This window comes from Parasteatoda tepidariorum, chromosome 10, assembly GCF_982258835.1.
Source record: "Parasteatoda tepidariorum strain Cologne lab strain chromosome 10, Ptep-v5.0, whole genome shotgun sequence".
NCBI lineage: Eukaryota > Metazoa > Arthropoda > Arachnida > Araneae > Theridiidae > Parasteatoda > Parasteatoda tepidariorum.
This window is the reverse complement of record NC_141764.1, coordinates 54,035,051-54,056,466: the sequence shown is the minus strand read 5'-3', so window position 1 is coordinate 54,056,466 and position 21,416 is coordinate 54,035,051. Positions and strand designations below refer to the sequence as shown.

The 21,416-nt window shown below is 28.2% G+C and overlaps 1 protein-coding gene across 11 annotated transcripts in view; it reads right to left on the bottom strand.

Moving 5' to 3' along the window:
* Positions 1–21,416, bottom strand: part of LOC107437715 (solute carrier organic anion transporter family member 74D) — a 262,945-nt gene that overhangs the window by 3,243 nt on the left and 238,286 nt on the right. For 6 of the 11 annotated variants that reach the window (XM_087153593.1, XM_087153594.1, XM_087153595.1 and 3 more), the window contains 6 exons: positions 10,497–10,748; positions 10,272–10,361; positions 8,446–8,832; positions 7,026–7,190; positions 5,236–5,425; positions 3,801–3,981 (listed from right to left, as the gene is read on the bottom strand). In XM_087153593.1, the coding sequence (XP_087009719.1) occupies positions 3,801–3,981; positions 5,236–5,425; positions 7,026–7,190; positions 8,446–8,832; positions 10,272–10,361; positions 10,497–10,748 (1,265 nt within the window). The remainder of the gene's footprint in view (positions 1–3,800; positions 3,982–5,235; positions 5,426–7,025; positions 7,191–8,445; positions 8,833–10,271; positions 10,362–10,496; positions 10,749–21,416) is intronic. The other 5 variants (XM_071184715.2, XM_071184716.2, XM_071184718.2 and 2 more) reach the window with 1 other exon arrangement.

Here is a 21,416-nt window from a genome sequence, read left to right as displayed (position 1 = left end):
AGGGTGCGTAGCCAAATTATTCAACAAAAAATAAGAACCTTATAGCACTTTTCAAGCACTCAAAAAATATTTTTAAGCACTTTATAAAAATATTATAATTAGGCAGGGTTGGAAAGTTTTTGACCATTGACGGTTTTATCTTGTTTTAACAGTCATCTCAAAGAAAAAACCTTTTCGTATTGTTTTTGATAATTATCAAAAATCATGAAATTTTGAATCATGTATAACGAATGGCGTTTTCATACGCTACGGACTGACAATACGCCGAAATATATATTGGGGTTGAATTATGAAAACGCTGAATAGAACAATGTGAACTATGTTTTTCTGCATAATTCAAAGTGAAAATCAACATGGTAAAGGAAAAATCTCATTTTGAATACAGGGAAAATTAAGAACTTTTTAAAAACACCCAATGAAAAAAGCACCTTTGAGGGCTTTTAAAAAATTGAAAATAAGCGCCTTTAAGCACTTTTTGAAAACGCTATGCAGCATGTTAATTCGCTTGCAAAATATATAATAGGAAATAACTATGGACCTGCTTCAAGTCCTTAAAAATATGAACTCATCTTCAAGACTTGCCAGACATGAATGAGAAGAAACAAAAGTGATTTAAAATACAAAAAATTTTTTGCCAACAAAAAATGGAAAAATAAAGGTGATGAACCTAGTTTTTCTAGTTTCGTTTTTAACCTTTATTTTTCATTGGCAACTTTACCATTTCAAATCATTTGTTTCTTCTTATTTACAACTAGCAAGTCTTGAAGATAAGCTCCTATTTTTGTGCTCTTGTAATATGTCGACTGTTATTTTCCATTTATATATTTTTGAAGTGAATTAAGTTTTTAATTGTTAAAAAAAGATTGCTTTTAAATTACAATAAACACTCTCTTAATTGCTTCTTTTTGTATTTATAATTATATACATCATATAACTATATTAATACAAAACACAACATTTCAATTGGATACCTACAAGTAAAGTCATAGTAGGTAAATCTTGACATTTGTTAGTCAGGTTTGACTGACACACACACTCGGGACGTTGCTTACAGGTATCCAATTAAATTTGATTTAAGTCTTATAGATACTATTACACTTCCATTCTTCTCGAGTTGCGAGAACCCAAATGAATGATTAATATGCAATAAACTAAATGACGTTTAAGTGCCTTGCACAATCATCTTCCAAAAAAGGATTAAATTTATTTTACATAAATTCTGAAGGTAAACAGCTGATCCATAAGATTGATGTACGGCCTTTTAATATTTAATTGCTAAAATTAATGCCACGCCATTTCCGACTCTGAATGGCATGAATGTGTTCTATACTCATTTATCTAGCGTCTGGGCTACACTATTCCATCTGTTTCATATATTACATACATTCATTCATATTTGAATATACAATGAAAGAAGTTCAATGGCAAAATCTGTTTATATGCACTTTCAAATAATATTCTTTTTTTTTAATAAATGAATGATATTAAACAATAAACTATTTGATCAATTAGCTATGTAAAATAAAATTATATAAAATGCATCAAAATATAAAACTATCAGTGAACAAGCACCAGTGCTTAAAATAAACTAAAGTAATATTAATTAAATAAATGCTTAGGATTTATTTGTTGTATATACAAGACTATTATGTTATCAAACATCAAATATTTTAATCATCGAAATTATTATTAAATCTAAAACAAAAATTAATAACTAAATGAAACAAAAAATAAGTCATGATAATGCAAAATGAGTTTTTTAGAAACCTTCCTTAAAAACCTCAACCTTAATTTTAAAAAAAATATTAAAAGTCATCAAAACAAAGCAATTAGGAGTTTAAACACTGAAAAATGTTTATCCCACACTTGTAGAAACATTCAAAATTAGTGAAAAAAGATGTTAAACTGATAAATGAATCAAATTACTGTCTAATCCAGTGAGTGGTATAAACAAATGATAACTGTTACAGTGTTAAAAATAGTAATCAATATTTTCTCACAGATAAATATTTGTAAAAAGTGAATCCTAATTAAAAGAAAAGATTAAAAATCAAGATAAATTTTCCTCTAGAGTTTGAATTATCACTGAAATCTATAAAAATTTATAGTAAATATGATTTAGTTTGATTAAATAGGCATAATCACATAGGCATTTTGCAAAGTAGCCTTTTCAAAAACTTTCTGGACAAAAATTTTCGTATTTTTTTTTCTCTTGTCTTTATTTTGATTAGTGACTAACTCATTGAAATATTAGCATTATAATTAGCATTTTAATTTTTCTTCACTATTTTCAAAAATTATTTCGAATAATAAGTTATATAATATTTTCTCCTTTTCTCATTCATCTTCCTGTGATTTTTATTTCAAACTAATGAGAAAGTTTGAGAAAAAAATAATCAAAAGTAAAAACATTTATCAATTTGAAACTGATAAGGACCAAATAATTACAAAATTTTTTTAATTAGGATTAGTTTATTTAATTTTTTTATTTTGTAAAAAAAAATTCTGAATGTAAAAATGTGTCTGAAGGTTATAGATACAAGTAAAATATAAGTTATATATATATATTAATAAAAAAAGTTGTATATAAGTTGTAAATAATAAAAAATAAAAAAATTAAATGCGTTTATTAATCAAAATATTCATATCATTATGTTCAAGAATATTTTTTAAAAAAATAAATGTGTGCCATAAAAAATATTAGCATTAGAAAAATATTTTCCAATTTATTATTTTGTTTATGCACAGTGTTCTAAAATCACAGCCTTTATCATTTTTTTAAAAAATTCTTGTTACAACAGAAATAAAAAAATATTCATTTTTGTATTTGCAAAATCATATTTAAATAAAAAAAAAACACTTTTTTTAAATTCAGATAGATTGCCATGCGGAGGAATTAGTTTAAAGACAATTTAAGCAAACAAAACCAGTTTAATTGCCAGATGAAATTAAAAGACCTGAAAGGAGATAAAAGGCGAATAATAGTAATGCCTTTCGTTTTCATCTGATAACCAAACTGGTTTTGAGAGTATTAACCCTTTTTTCAACATAAATTCACTAAATTTTCTTATAAAATATAAATCTGCATACATATTTTTACTTCAATGTATATTACTTTTATTTTTTTTTTGACAAGAACTTTAAAGTTGTATATTAAGGGCAGTCATAATAAAACATCATGTACATTTTTATGTTTTGAAGGCCTTATCTTTCCTATAAAAAATATTCATGCATTCACAACTATCGTTAGTATCCCAAAAGTAAGAAAATTTTGCAGAGTTAGTATTGCTAGTAGAAATGAAATAAATATTGTTAGTAATTAGTACTGTAAAAATGGTTAAGAAGAATTCACAGTACATCAGTTGAAAAATAAGAAAGAAATGATATTGATAGTGTATAAAAACTTTTCCTTTTTTTTTCTCTTCAGAAAAATTCAATAAATAAAAAACAGCATTTTGTTCTTTATTTTTAAAGATTTAAGTGATTTATATATAGACAAAATTTATAAAAAAAATCTACATTACGTACAGGATTACTGAGATCTGGATCAAACTTAGCAAAAGCAATCAGATATGTTAATAATCATAAAATTTAAAATTAAATATATTTTTTTCTATGATTTGTATGATTTGTTTCTATGTTATATGATTTATAGCCATAAAATCACTTTAATAGCATATTACTGCATTCTTTATCAATTTTCCAACTAATGTATTCTGTTTTAGATTAAATGGTTAAAGGAGACAAGAGTAGAGAAGGATGAAGAGGAATTAAGTATTATTTAGCGGAATAATACTTACTTCTTCTCCATCCTTTAACAAAAGCATTACCTTATCGTAGGAAGAACCTGAAACATTAGTGCATCCAGCTAAGCAGGGAGAGAGGTAGGTGACACCTTCACTTGTGCAGATTGGTGCAAATTCTCCAGGTAGACAGCCACAAGTTTCACTGCAGTTCTTTTGGCTAATGTCTTCGTATTCACTGCATATAATTTCATTTTTAAGAAAATATTGAAGCAATAAATTAAAGCAACATTAAGTCAGATTGCTAAAAATATTATACAAATTAAATCTGAGTGAAAAGAAAAAAAAACGAACCAAACTCAGCATGGAAAAGTCTAGTTTTGGAACTAACTCAGTTGCAGAAAGCAACTGAGTTTTTTGCAGATTTAAATTTTTCATGACATTTTTCTCTAAATTTTTTTTATACTATTTTGCCTCAAATCTACTCAAATTCAAAGCTTTATTTTATTTTTCAATTTCTATACAATATCCGTTTTTCCCCTACACATAAGCCAATTTTTCCGTTTTTAAAGCATATCTTTCTTTTTTAATTTGTCAAATAACTATAATTTTTTTAATGCAGTGTTTTTAGTAGACGCTATAATGTGGGAGAAACTTTTTATGGCAAATTCTCTTTGATTGGTATTTTAAAGTTAAAAGAAAATCAGTTCTGTTAAATCTAGAATAAACCATGAAATTTCAAATGCAGAAAAAATATCAAAATACAAACATATTACTACAGGATTAACTCTCTCACTGTGTAATTCTAAGAAATCCTGGCATAATTTGTTTGAAACAAAACAAATTATGCCAACAAAAATTCCAACATTTAAAACTTAATGATTTCAATTTTAAACTACAGTACAGAACCCGTTATCTGGAAATCAGAAAACCAAAAAACCGGAACGAAATTCGATAAATTTACCCGCCATTTTTTTTAAAAAAAAATTTTTTTCCTCATATGATTTTAGGATTTTTCTTCCTTTTTTGAAAGATTGGATTGAAAGATGTCTACCTTACCATCATTTTGGAAATAATCATTAGTGTATTACTTCATCGTTTTTTCTTCTTTTTAAGATTATTTCCAAATATTTTTTTTTTTTTTAGCTGGGTTTAACAATAAAAAAAAAACTGCTTTTTGAAGCAATTCAGAAATCCGGAAAAATCAGTTATCCGGAATAGCGATGGACCCGATCGTTCCGGATAATCGGTTCCCTTACTTAAATAGATGAAAGAGAATTTATCATGAAGGATTTTTTCCACAGTATGTCGTCTTAAGGAAATGAATTTGCAAACTAGATCAATTCTTCATCAATTTTCAAAATTAAAAAAAATTTTGAAGAACATAATAAAATGGTGCATTTAATATCAAAATGAACTCACAGAATAAACAAATGAATAAACAGATATATTTGACAGTGCGAAATTAGCTAAATATTAAATAACATCATACCTTCCAGCATTGAGTCCAACATATCGGTTAAGTGGGCAACCAAATACCATTAAAATCATCATCCCGATGGCATAACACAGGGCAGAAAATGCAATCCAACCAGACACAAATCTTGCATTGGGTTTATACAGACGCATGAATGTCCCACTGGCAAAGATTCCAATACCCATGACTAGTATACCGGCAATTCCTATATAATAATAATATTAAGTTATTTATGATAAAAAGGATTAGTTCTCTTTTTATCGACATTTCAAGATAGTGAGCCTCGTTAAGATAATGAATTCAATTTAATTGATTATTTTAGATAGATACATAAAATTGAATCGAAATAATCGATTCAATTTTATGCATCTGAGATACAATGAAGATCTTTATTGGAATGAAACACTAATTTATTTTAAAAGGATTGGAAAGAAAAAGAAAATTTCGGAACATGAAAGATCAGTTTACATTTAGGTATCATGCTAAATTATGGTCAGTAAATGAATATTTAACTTAACAGATTGTAATAGTTAGTTCGGATTTTGTACAGAATAATATACTCGTTTTTTTTTTTCGATATTTACATGGTTAACCCAGGTATAAATTTTATTATATAGCGAATAAATTACAATATTCATTTTCAATCCCATAGAATGCTAACTGAAAGAAAGAGAAGGAAAAAAAGTGAAACTCGAAAGTGCATTACTAAATTTTGAGACAAAACAACTTAAAATAAGGAGGCGTAACTTTATTTTGATTAAATGTATAATAAGCTATCAATAAATTTTAAAATTTGATAAGCTTAAATTTTTGATAAGTATTGTAAAGCATCTACTGTGCATTATGTTTAACATTGTTACTTGCAAAATAGCATATATTTTTAATAGCAAAAATTATCTTCCATTCTCAATCATTAAATTCCATGGTCTGTCCGCGAATAGGACCTGACATCTCCGTCACTGAATTTATGCAAGAAGCAGAGCCGTTAACTTATTTCATACCAGTCATGGGTGCCACTCTAAAAATATTTCAAGACTGAACTTATTTTTTGACTAATTAACACAGTCTAGTGTTGTTTACCAAGAATCTCCAGAAATTTATAGCTATCTGACACCACAATGCACCTTTACATGATAATAGCCCATATATTAAATCAATAATTTTTTTATTTTTCTAAAAAAAAATAAACAATATTTTTCTTCACAGCAAACAAAACAAAAATAGCTAACTTCATATATCTTTTTTACACTAATAACCGAGTAAAATCGCTGATAAAAACTACTGACATTTTCCTAAAGCCATTTACATTTCATTTCACCATTATCTTTTATCTTAGCTCAATAAAAAAACAATTTCTCAAAAAAAAAAATTTATGTTTATCGTAATTTAACTTTCGCTAGCATTTCAAAAAGTCGGGAGAAAGTGTTTAAAAAAATCAGAATTTATATTCAACAATAGTACAAATTTTGTTTTCACTAACAAAATGCTGAAGTTCAATCAATCCTATTCTTTCATTGCGGAGTGACATTATTACCTGATTCTTTAGCAATAAATATTTCAAAAAAAATAAAAATATAATATGAAAAGATAATAAAAAATAAGAAAAATAATTTATTTATTTTTAACAAAAAATATTTCTCACATTTTTAAGGAAAAAAACGAAAATTTAATTTTAAAAACAATCTGGGGAGAGAGATTGATGGAATTTAGTCCACTGATTTTTTCAAGACTGATTTCAGTCCGCAGGACTGAAGAGTGGCACCCATGATGAGCAAAAACAACGAAACGGAAAAAAATATACTTACCTGATATCATATTGGCCATAGTAGCAGTAAGTTGAAATTGACTTTCCAAATATTTTGGCAGGAAAGTGTAAAGACCAGCTATGGGCAATATATGAAGAACACTGCTGGCCGTTCTGTAGAGAAGAATTTCATTTCTAAGTAGTCTTTTTAAAGCTGATGGGAAATCTACGGAATGAATGTTCTGTTATACAGTTTTCAAACAAAAAGGAAACAAATTATATTCACTCTCATTTGCAGCAAACGATATAAGTAAAGTAAATTGAACAATCAAAAAGTATATTTTGTAATCACCAATAATATTTATAGAGGCCTTATTAGAAATTAATTAAAAAGATAAACAGATTAGTGGTCACTAAGAAATATTTGTTGCTGTTGTTTCTAATGCCACTAGCCACACTAGCAAGCCTGCTTGGTGAAACAGAGCAAATTTAAGGCAGATGGTGCTGTTTTTCAGTGGCGCCATCTACGGCCAAGAATTCGTCTTCAGCCACTCACACGTCACACCCGTTTATAGGGCGGACTCATTCATACATCCATTCATTCATCCACAGATCGTAATTTTTGACCTGGATCAGAGAATGATCGATCTTCAAATCCAGTACCCCCAGAGGTATTGATTTGTTATGGGAACATGAAGGACTTTGCGACTCGACAGATTTAACGTGCATCAGTCACCATTTACTACACGAGGAGTCTTCGACCTGTGGGGTTCGAACTCACGAACTCTCAGGCATGGGCCCAGCGCCCTACCGACCAGGCTATCCCGGCCATAAATATTTTAAAAAAAGAATCTGCCGAAACATTACTGAGATTGAGAGTATCTGAATAAAGTTCAAATGCAATGAAAGTCTTTACTCAATTTCATACATGACTAAAATCTTTAGTGTCACTTTTATTGGGATTTAGCACAATAATTTAGATTAAGTATTTTTCAAAAATTTTATTTTTAAACTTCCTTTTAATTTATTCTAATATAATATGAGTATATTATAGCTTTAAAAATTCCTTATTCATATATCTATGTATATTAAGAAAGCCAAATAAAATTTATAGTTAATACTATAATAAAATTTATAGTTATTTATAATTATAATGATAAAATTTATAGTTCTGGGTATGAAAAATGTTATAATAAAATTATTTTTTTATACCAAAATGATAGATGGTCCCTAAAAAACATTCTTAATTCTCAACAGTTCGTTATAAAATTCGTCTTCCAAAATATTTATATTTTGGAAAAGGAATTTTATAATATTTTGTAATGTCCAGATTATTTTTTTAATGAATAATTTAAGTGTAAGAATTCATTATGGTCTTGAGTTCAATTAAATGAGTTATTGCGATACTTTTGTACCAGGCAAAATTTCTGTTGCTATTTCATGAGTTGTTAATGATTGTATTTAAATCATGGAATTTTCACCTTTTAGACTGGGTTTACTGTCATCGTCGTTTTCTTGATTTTGGTTATTATAAAAAGCAGACTGTTGGCATAGTGGGCAGTTCGGATTGTCCAACCTGTTGTCATTCACCAGTACTTCATTAACTTTGCAGTTGTGCTGTGATCCACCATTAACATTTCCATTGCCATTTGTGATAGCAGGAGTACCATTGGTTTTTGTGAAATCACCATCATTTCCATTGTGGTTAAAGCTCTTTGAAGAATTACTGTGCAAACAAGGTTTGGGCAACTTCCGTGGGAAAGCCATCATTGGAAATGCAGTCAAGATGAGAGCGGCTCCAACGAACAGGACACCTAACCACCATGCTCCAAGCCACTGGGGATTGTCTGTCGTAAGTTCTGTGGTTTCTGAAATTGCACCTTTTTTAATTACAAGTACCCAAAGTAACTTAATATCATGCACAATCTAAAATTTCAACATAAATGTTATATTGATTTTGATAGTTTTATTGATATTCTAAATAACTCTATAAAGCTAAGACGCTATAAACAAAATTTGATTACGTAATATCATGTACAATCTAAAATTTTAACTTAAATATTATATTGATTTTGATAGTTTTATTGATATTCTAAATAACTCTATAAAGCTAAGACGCTATAAACAAAATTTGATTACGTAATATCATGTACAATCTAAAATTTTAACTTAAATGTTATATTGATTTTGATAGTTTTATTGATATTCTAAATAACTCTATAAAGCTAAGACGCTATAAACAAAATTTGATTAAGTAATGGATACTCCTTTTGTACTTAGTTTTTGCAGTTAGTAACGTAATTCAAATAAATTCTAATTTTAATGCAAATGTTGTTGATAATTTGGTAAAGCAAAAAAGTTATAGGCAAAGGTTTAAGGTATGGTATGATATTGTTTACATACACAGTTTCTGCATTAATTTTGAATTGTATTTAAAAAATAAAGGTAGATCTTCATAGAAAAGAAATTTAGATTAGGTATATAGTTTTGCATCAACCTAATTTGGTATAATTAGTATGGTGGTAATATAAAATCTCCAGCTGTCACAATGCTTTTAAATTGACAGGGAGTGATAATTAAAAAAGCGAATTAACTAAGGATGAAGGTTTAGAAAAAAGATAAAAACAGATTCTGAAATAATGTCTTATCAATTAAACCTTTGATGCAAAAATTTTATTAAACATAATTTTCTTTAATTTGTATTAATTTAGGAAAAAATTTATACAAAGTAATCTAAGAGAAAAATATTATATTTAGCATTTTATTAATTTATAGTTATGAAATACAGCATAAAATAACTGGTACCTATCTATTTTTTTTCCGATAAAAATGAAATTATTGAAACATGGCTCACTTCCAAACAATAATTGAACTTGTTTGCAATTATTTAAATCTAAGAGAAACAGTCATTCACCATCGAAATATCCTTAATTAACAAAATAAATTATTTATAAATTTTTGAATATGAATGGGAAAAAATTCAAACTACTTTTTTTGGGATTTTATGTATCAGTATAAATAGAATTCCAAAATCAAACAGATTTTTTGAGTAACTATTAGGCCGTTTTTTATGATTAAAAATAGAGGGTCAATAGATAAAAGAGACACCGGTCTCCCATCTGTGTCAAAGGGATAAACAAATCAAATTTTAGCACAATATGATGAGACAGGCGATTTAAACAAACACTTGTAATAATTTATAACAAATTACAGGATCATTCGATTATTTTTATTGCTGCTTTAATCTTTAAATCCGAAAAACCCAAATCAACCAGGTAAATACAAAAAGTACAAATTCAATTATTACCAAAGGGGAAATTCACATTAATGCTAGTGCAGAAAGATCCCAGCAAAAATCCAAAAACTGGACCAAATATCCTAACTCCTATCGTAATACCTAAAAATGAAAAATAAATACAAACATAAATATAAAGAAACTGCGTTAGGATTGTTTTCTTTAGAATAAAAGGCATTTAGCTACTATAATATTTAGCTATTATAATTTAGCTACTATAGTTTTAAAAGCAATTACCAAAGTAGAGCGGTGATTCTCGAGTAGCGACATTATCATCAATGTAAGGAATGCCTAGTGTGTATACAGCTGTAGCTCCGATGCCGATAAAAAGCAAACTGACGAAAAAAATTATCAGGACGATGTTCGTGGCTTTGGCTTGTTGCTCCGAATCTCTTTCTTCACATTCATTTTTTTTAAAAGCAAGGGCTTCACTGTTGGAGAAAAATGGAGGTACTGGCTCGTTGATCTCTGTTAAAAGTCGAAAATCGTCTGCAAGGACACAAAAATATTCATAATTATATATTATGCATTGAACTAACAAATAAGCTAAGATATTAACAGTTTAATTATCATCTGTGTAGCGAATTCTTCAAGCAGGACTGGAAATTAAAAGTTGTTCATTAGTTCGGAATGCGGGAATTAACTGAAATCCGGATCAATTACGGTATAACCCTTCAACGATCGGTTCATTTCCAAGAAAACGGTCATAAAAGTGCCTATTTTTCTTATCCAATCACAAATACACGTATTTGATTAGTGCTGACATCTAGTTTAAAATAAACTAACTACCTACAATTACCTCAAAAATATCCTGGCACTGCCATCTGGTGTGTAAAATGAGAAATAAAATGCTTTCCGGGCAAAAGAAATGAATTAGTTTTATTCTTGTTGGCTTGTTACTACTGAACACTCCAGCCCGGAAATATCACGGGAGCGAGAAATAGAGGGCGAAACCTCACCCCACCATTTTCACGGGAGCGAGAAGGAAGGGGTTAAAGTTTGGGAGCATCATCCGTAAAGTACAATTTTCCGTAAAATTCATTTTTCCCGTAAAATATTATACCAGCGTAATTTTTACAGTAATAATATACTAAAATTTGACATAAATAAAATAAAGGAATAGATGCTAGTGATCCCTTGGACCAGCAATCTATGTAAAATAATAATAATATTTTTTTTTTCGTGTGTGTATTTTAGTTTATATTCTAACAAAATAGCATATTTAATCATAACGGTAAACATTACACGTTCTCTGTATCGCAATTTAGCATGAGGAGAAATATAATTATGGTTATTAATGTTAACAATAATTTATTTCCTTTAGGAGCTAAAATTAAATAAGATTTTTCTGACTTTCTATTTAGGACTTAAAGAGTATTTTCATTGATTTTGGATGTAATAAGCAAATTAGAAAAACAATTATTGTCACGCAAAAACTAGCGGAAGTTATCACTGATAATAATAAAATGTTTTGAACTTTAAGTACGCTTTTAATTAATCAACAATGACGTCACTGCAAGTGACGTCACTGTTGATAAATTAATGAGTTTGTCTATTCAGAAGCCAATCATGTTCAACAAATACGAGTGACGTCGCGCACAGGTATCCAAATAAATCTGATTTAAACCACATGGTTAGGCATAATCAATTCACTTCTTCTCGAGTTTCAAGTATCTAATTATAAAAATATTACATTTAAAGAAAAAAAAAAGGAGACACTCTAAACACAAATGCATTTTCCTCTTGTCTTATTGATAACTGGGCTGTATAGTGAAATTTTGGTTTTAAAGTCAGCAAAAATCAACTTTTAGAATTTTTACAAGAAATAAAAAAACATCAGTCAAATAATTACAAGAATAATATATCAATACAATTCAAATTTTAATTCGTTAATGATGGTGGTGGAAAAATGAACAAATAGTGCCATATTTTGCAATTAAGTTGTATTTTTTCAAAAAATAATGTCTTTAAATGAAAATAAAATTATAAAAATCCAAAAGGTTTTTTTTTAAAAAAAATTAAAAGATAGTATGGCATTGAGTTTTATCTGAAATATTTAGATTTTTTTTTCTGTTTAAATTTAATAAAATCTAAAAAGAAGCAGAAAAAACTATGTTTTTTTTTGACGAAATTGGATTAATTCACAATTAGAAAGTGATTAATCAGAAAATCATGCATTGAAAAATTTTATAGTTAATATATTCAGAAAATAAAATTGCTATAATTTTTCATTCAATTATTATGTAAAAGTTTAAAAATTAAAGTTTTCAATTATTATAAAACTACTAAAAGCGACAAAATGCGGAAATAGAAACTATTGAAAAGTGTGCCACTACTCATTTTAACAAACGCAATTTTACAAAAAAAAAAAGATGGATTAAATTTTAAATTAAACACAAAATTAGTTTATAAAAAGGAAATGAACACGAAACAAAGCTAAATAAATAAACTTATTGTAAAACGCTGAAATATAAATCAATCTGTTTTGCATCTTTGAAATAATCTAATAACAAACATTCCTCAGTTTTCAGTTTCATAATTTACGCCAAAAATTATGGATGGTCGAATATCCGGAAGAGCGTAGAAAGAAAATACAAGACGCGTGTTCCCTAGACGGGAAATGTCCTTGTAAGTTTTCAAAGTCAAGGACACAGAGATTGCACTTTAATACAAAACCGTTAAATGCATTTAACAGCCAGTAAACCTAATTGGCACGTGGTAAAGGAAATTATTTATCTAAATATGTATTTTGAAGTTACACCCAATAAAAATGTTTATTATAAAGTTTTCCATTAACTAATTCGAGCACATAATATTCCTTATTTAAACAAAAGCTAATTAAATAAAATAAAAAAAATCGAGAATAAGTTTTTAAAAAACGAAACACATTTCGTAAGATAAACTAGAAACACGTGAGACAAATTAAATTATTGCAAACAATAGGACAATCAAATATATTTGTATTTTTCCACTACTCAAAACCAATAAAATTCAACTGAATAAGATTGCTACGAATTTTAAGAAAGTTTTCATTCACCAGCTCTGTAACTACAAAACAAACAAAAAATGATAATCGAGCAAAAATTATCAATAAACTTCAACAGAACAAAAACGAGATAAAGATTTGTTTTTTTAATCAATTTAAAAAAAGAACATCGGTTTTTCTTTTAAAGCCTGGAAGAAAGGCATCAACTAGCAACAAGCGAAACAAATCAAATTGTTGCAAAACATTAGGGAAATCTGTATCTTTTAATTCAAAACCTTCATTTCTGCGAAATAAATAAGTATCCATTAGTTTTTTTGGATCATAATTCACGTCAAAACATGAGGACAATCAAAAAAAATATTTTTCAACTACTCAAAACCAATAAAATTCAACTCAATAAGATTGCTACGAATTTTAAGAAAGTTTTCGTTCACTAGCTCTGTACCAACAAAACAAATAAAAAATGTTAATCTAGCAAAAATTATTAATAAACTTCAACCGAACACAAATGCGATAAAGATTTTTTTTTTTAAATTAATTTGAACATTGATTTTTCTTTTAAAGCTTGGTAGAAAGGCATCAACTAGCAACAAGCGAAACAAATCAAATTGTTGCAAAACATTAGGGCAATCTAATCATCTGTATCTTTTAATTCAAAACCTTCATTTCTGCGAAATAAATAAGTATCCATCAGGTTTTTTTTTGGATCATAATTCACGTCAAAACATTAGGACAATCAAATATATTTATATTTTTCATCTACTTAAAACCAATAAAATTCAACTCAATAAGATTGTTACGAATTTTAAGAAAGTTTTATTCACCAGCTCTGTAACTACAAAACAAACAAAAAAAGATAATCGAGCAAAAATTATTAATAAACTTCAACGAAACAAAAACGCGATAAAGATTTTTTTTTAAAAATTAATTTTAAAAAAAAGAACATTGATTTTTCTTTTAAAGCCTGGAAGAAAGGCATCAACTAGCAACAAGCGAAACAAATCAAATTGTTGCAAAACATTAGGGAAATCTGTATCTTTTAATTCAAAACCTTCATTTCTGCGAAATAAATAAGTATCCATCAGTTTTTTTGGATCATAATTCACGTCAAAAAGGGTTAGATTTAGGCTATCCGGAAGCTTCCTCGCACGTGGAGACACAACACAGACGTGTGTTCCCTAGACGGGAAATGTCCTTGTAAGATTTTGCAGTCAAGGACGCAAAGGCTTGAACTTCAATACAAAAAGCCGTTAAATCCTTTTAACAGCCGGTAGACACTATAACCAGCAAGTGGCTTCGCCTCCTCCCACTCCTCTTAACTATATCTAAAAAGCAGTCAAACGGTAGTAAAAAGAAATCAATTTATAACGCAGGTGGGGTTAGTGCTTTTTTCTTAAACTGAACTTCATTAGTTACATGTACTTCCTGTAATTTATTACGTATAGTTCAAGGGTTATAAATATTAGTTAGTTAAAAACTTCTGATTATGGAGTTAAAAGTGAATAAAAAGATTATTGTTGCCTTATTGTTTCTTACATTCTCAATAAACCTTATGATGATCATCAATAAATAATGATTCAGATAGCTTTGCATATCATAACATAAAATTAATAAAAATTATAAAAATGTTTATCTATAAACTACTTATCTATAAATTTTGTATTTATCTCTTATTTAACGGCACTTACCAGTAATATGTACGAGGGTTGTCCATAAAATAAGGTTCCCAACGAACTTTCACAATGAAAAACATGTTTATTGGCATTGAATAATACATGTTTGGAAAGCTTAGACTTCCCTCTTTTTTTCGGCATAATCGCCGTTTAGATCAATGCATTTTTACATGCAGTGTTACATCTTCTTTATGCCTGAGTCGTAGAACTCTGCCGCCGCTCCGCGAAGATAGCTTAAAACAGACAGAATTTGCTTAAACTTCTTCGGCTTTGGCGAGCATGGATGCTTCCACTAACGGGATTGTTCTTTTGTTTCCGGTGTCATGTAGTGGACCCAGGTCTCGTCCCCAGTGACAACAGAGTCCAAAAATTCCTTGCCATCGGTTTCGTAGGCATGAAGAAATTCGCAGGCGGCTTCCACACGTTGCCGTTTGTTGTCATAGTCATCCGTCCGCATTTTCGAGACCCACCTTGCCCAAACCTTGGCATATCCTAAGCGGTCTCTCAGAATGTTGTGAATGCAGGATTTACTGACAACAGGGATCATCTCGCTGAGGTCCCGAACCTTCACCCTTCGATCTTTCAGCATTGCTTCTTCCACTTTCGCAATCGCTTTGTCCGAAAACGATGGCCGACCAGAATGTTGTTCGTCATGGACGTCTGTAAGTCCGTCTTTGAATTCTCTGCACCATTTGCGCACAGTTTGCACACTCATACACTCTTCCCCGTACGCCTCACAGAGTTGGGAATGAATGTCCACCGGAGGAACGTTTTTTGCACTCAAAAACAAATCACAGAGCGTAATTCGCACCTGGCGTGAGAAACAAATGGAAGCTTTATCTTTCACGGCTACCAAGACAAGAATTAACGTTGTAGATACCTCGCCGGGGCGGGAACTGGGGCAAAGGGAGCTAAGTTACACGCCAGTCTCAACAATAACAGCGTTCCTAGCATCCGCAGCTCCTTGGGAACCTTATTTTATGGACAACCCTCGTATTTATCATAACTTTTAATTAATCTTTATTACTCTTTTTTAATTCTGATTTTTCTGATCTATTATTTCACATTTTTTTAAAAAAAAGTGTAATTCATTTATTATATAGTTAGCACCCTGCAGCGAACATCAAGTCGGCCTACATGCACTCATCGCTTCGCGTTTATCTTGGTAAAAACGTGTTAGTTAACATTACTATCTAATAGGATGATTACCCCGATAATTACAAAATATGTTAATTATTTATTTTTACTTTCTTTTATATTCGCTTAAAGAACACATAGACCGAATTTGAAATTTTCATCTTGCTAAATCGCGTTGTTTAGCCTTGCGGTCAATTAGGTAAATTGTTGTTGACGTATGCTATTAAGGCAGAGGGAGTGCGATTGTTCTTGTCATAGAGTTGAAATAGTAGGTAGAGGAACCAAGTTCGCTTTATTCCTTCCGAAAAGACACGCCACAGATAGCAAGCAAAGAGTTACAATCACGTGATGGAAAGAGTGCAATACTTGGCGCAGTATCACAAATGTTGGCGCACTAAGTTTTTAAACAGCTTTATTTCGATATTACCGATGCGCAAATAATCGGAGCATTTGAAAGAGAGAAAAAAAATATTTTCGTTAATCACATTTCTTTAATATTATTAAATGGGTTTTTAAAACATGAGGAGTTTTTTTTTCTTAACAAATAATTTTTTATTAAAGTACTGCCTTTATTAAAAAAATTTCAGTAGTTCTCGTCTTTACCCTTAACACTATTCCTTAAAAATTATTCATTATATAAAAATAAAAAACGATATTCTGCATCACTTATATTTATTACTATATTCAGAAGAAAAAATTTTTAAATGCTTTTATTGCAAAGACCTATTTTTTAAAAAAAAATTAACAATATATATTGTAATAAATAACTATTATTACATTTAACTATTGTTATTTTTTTTTAAAAAAAATAATAACTTCGATACAAAAATCAGGATTTCTTATAAATCTACCAGGGCTTAAAATGTGAATTTGAAAATGTTGCCTTTCTTTTTTAATGAAGCATAAGTTCGTTTAAAAAATAAATTTAATCTTTACGTTTTAAAAGTTTTATTACTGTTAGATAAAACAAATTGTAAAATTAAACAGATTGTCTGTAAAAAGTTCGATGCTTAGAAATAACGTTAATGTTGCAACACTTTTATCATTTTTATTTATGCTCACCAAGAGACTGCTCGAGAGGTAATATTAAATTTCGGGAAAAATAGCTTCGAGGAAAATAAAACCCGTTTTTAGTAGAATAGATTAGTTAGAAAACATATTTTTGATTAAATTTAATTACGTTTAGAATTTTATTCATATATTGAATACATTAAATTATTTATACAATAAAGATTATTTACATTATTAATTTAGAATTTTGACTTCTTTTTTTCCTGACACTTAAAAATAGATATTTTCAAAAATAAACTGCTGTTGCATTTTAACTTAATACTCAACAATTTGTCTAAATATGAAATAAAATGTTTATTCTAATATAAAAGTTTTCAGCTCCGAATAGAGAAAAATATAAGATTAAAAGCATTAAACTAATCAAAGAAAATAATAAAAGAGTTTAATTAGAAATTTTACTTTGTATTTCATGTACAATCTAATTCCATAAATTACTAGGAATTTGAATTGTACACACAAAGAGACTAGTAGAAAAGCTTTCGAAATTTAAATAAAAGAGAAAGCAATTAGAATTTTTACTTTGTACTAAATGGAGATTGAAACTAATGACGAACTTATAATTAAAATATCTTACTTTTATTTGTGATAGAAATTGCAATTTATGCAACTTTTTATGAGGTAAATTTATGCAACTATTATAGGTCAATCTATATTTAATAATTTTTATACAGAAAACCAGTAACTTAAAAAGTAACAGTTAAAAATATTTTATTTTACAAATAAAAAATAACCTTAATAATTAAATATACCTTAATTTATTTTCTAAATAGTACATAATTTGTATTCATTTTATGTATAGTAACAGAATTACACAATTTTATTAAAAATTAACACTAAAACTACTATACACTATTTTATATTTAAATACTAAAAATATTTCATAGAATTTAATTATTCATCAAACATAAGAATATACAAATAATTTGTTTTTTAAGCATTCCTATGTAATTTAAAAAACACAACTTCTCATGTACCATATTTTTTTTATTTAAATATATATATTTAAAGGAAACATTTTAGAACAAGATAAATATTGGGTTTTAGTAATCAAGAGGTAAAGATATGCAAAATCTTCAGAATATACAGAAATGATATCGACATTTAAAGAGAACTAAAACAAAACCGAAAGTTTACTCAACTGTTCCTTGGCGCTAAAGTATATCGCCAAGGAAGCCAACAAAGCTCTGCAGCTAAAAATAGAGTATATATTGAAATATACTTAAACATTATAAGTTTAAAGTTTAAGAAATAATAAAAACTTATGTTAAATGCAAAAAAAGTGAGCAAAAACGAGCGTAATTGATTATTAAAGCAAATAAAACATGATTATCAGAGCATGACTGAGTATCGGAAAAATTTCAAAATCAATTTTAAAATAGAAAAAGTGAAAAAAAATGTCGCCCTTTCTTGTAAAAAGTTATCGGACAGTCCCTAGAAAACTTCTCCGTGCAGCAAAATGCTCAGGACTTTTGTACCATTCTTATTTCTGAATTTAAAAGACAGACAGTTAATTGCATCAGACGATCGCAATGCTAAACGAATGGACGGGAATCGAAGCGGTCTCAGTGAACGGCAAGTTTGGGCTACAGTCACGTGACTTTATCTTGTCCACGGGTCGGGGGTTATTCTACTCTCTCTACCCAGTATTTCAACTCTATGGTTCTTGTTTTCCAGTGGCGCCATCTATGGCCAAGAATTCGACTTCTGCCACACCCGTTTATAGGGCGGACCCATTCATACGTTCATTTATTCATCCACAGATCGTAATTTTGACCAGAGAACGATCAATCTCCAATTCAGTACCCCCAGAGATATGATTTGTTATGGGAACATGGAGGACTTTGAGACTCGACAGATTTAATGTGCTTCAGTCACCATTTACTTCGGCCAGCAAAGATCGAACCTACGACCACTTTGACATGGGTCCAGTGCCCTACCAACCAGGTTATCCCGCCCCAATTAAGTTAATTGCTCCAATAATAACAAAACATCGAAATGAAACCTTTTTAGTATTTTTTATGTATCTGACAAGGAACACATGGTCCAATGGGATACCTGCAAGTGACGTAGTGTGGATATCTCGTTCCTGATTGGTTGTTGAAACGTGGCATTTATTTACATCAGCAAATATTTTTTTCCGTCTATTTCGAACAAGCCAAACCCGTCAAGTATCATTTATATATAGTTAACAGATTTAATGTTATGTAAATAGTTTTTAAAAAACTAATTTTAATAACATCTAAGATCTTATAAACATATTTAACATTAAGTTCTGCAGAAAAATAACAACATACTAAAAGGTTTACAAAAAGAGTTTCTTGGAAACAATATACGAATTCTTGTTTATTCATGCCAAACAAACAAAAAAAAAAACTTTTGACTTCATAGCATTATTCGATAGTTTCCATTACAAATAATGCACCCTGTGAATATGAAAGAATTTATTATTTTACGCATTTATTCATTCAAAACTCATTTATTATTCTATTTAGCTCAAGTTGAAGCATTACATTTAACAAAAGTGAGTTAGTGTCACAGATAAAAAATCAAATAGAAAGTAAAAATAGATAATAAAAAAAAAGTAAAAAGTAAATACCAAAATTAATTGTCATGTAATATAACAGGGCGGCCACTCAAATCAGATTTCAAATTTCCCTTATTTTTCCAGATTTTCCAGTAAAAATCATAATTTTCAGGTCAGCGTGCTATTTTTTTCTCATAAAGTATAGGTAGGTACAAGAAAAGCGTCAACATTATTTAAAATGTTATTTTTAATATATTATATTAAATAGATGTTGAGAAAATAATGCGTTTAGCTTGGAGAATATATTGTTTTTAGTGAATAAAAAATGTACCAATATGTTTTAGTGAATAAAAAAATTTGTTTTGTAAAAAATAAACCAAATAGAAAATACAGAGTGACCCAAAAAAACCTTGGATAAGTACTGTTTAATATATTTTCATTAAGCAAAAGAAAATAATTCCGAATAATTTTTTTAAAAGAAAATAATTAAACATCAGTAAATTTTTATATTTATTTACATTTCAATATCGAGCCATTTTATACTGTATTTTATCCAAACAATGCTCTTTATAAAATTCATTGATATAATTTTCTTTAAACCAATATCTTAAATAAAATGTTTAAATAGTGTTGTTTGCTTTGAATTAGCACTATTATTTAAAGAGATATTTATTCAGTATTCGAAAAGGCAAAATTGTCAAATTTTTTGTTGCATATTCTACAGAAAAACACTAGATAAAAATCTTTAATTTTTCTTTCTTATTAAAAATTCGAATATTTAAAGAATTCCAATCTAACCAATGGTTTCTTTGTTTAGATTATTTAATTGCTTTTGCTCTTACAACTGGGCAATTCCATGGTGTTTGACATAAAAAATTAACATGAATTTCTAAGAAAAACTATCTTAAAAAACATAAGTTATAATCATCAAATTTTTATATTAAATATTATTACATCATAACCAATCGAAAAACAATTTATTCTATAAAAACTTGTAATAATAAGTTCAAATTAAATGGATTAAATTGTGGGTAAATCGCACGAAAGCAAAAATCTCATTAATTGATTACTCATTTAATTGATTGATAATTGTCTGAACACTGTGAATTTGTTTGTAATTTAAATGCGAACATGACTGAATTTTGAAGCTGACATTCGAATAAAAAAATTCTATGCAGTTCTTAACTTGTAAAATATGATCTATAATTAATTTGAAATTTTTTTCTTCAATATCAGACATAAACTTTTCAAGATGGATATAAATTATAGTTAATGATAATCATTATAATGACAGAAAATTATTTTTATTTCAATCTTAATACTATAAACATTATTTTTCAATTAAATAGCTTCCTTAAATTTAAATTGTCTAATATTTCCTGTTGGAATGAATGGATCAATGCGTTTTATAACATTTTCCATCTTGTAAAAGTTAGTAGAAAAATCAATCATTTTAATTTAACTGTGCCACGTATATTAACAACGATGTAAATAAAAAAAAGCTGTTTTTTATAATATAGGAAAGAATGCCGAAAAGTTTCATTATTTTTATATACAATAAAAAAAATCTATTGAAAAAAATGTCACTGTACATTGAAAGAAGGAAAAAAAAATTTTTTACTGTATTATTAGCCAATAACAATTTTTTTGGGGAAAAAAAGATTGATTAGGAAAAATGATAATTTAATAGCTTTATTTTTAAGTGTAATGAAGACATAATTAAGAGTAATGAAGACATATTTTATCGCTAAAGAATAATAAAATAT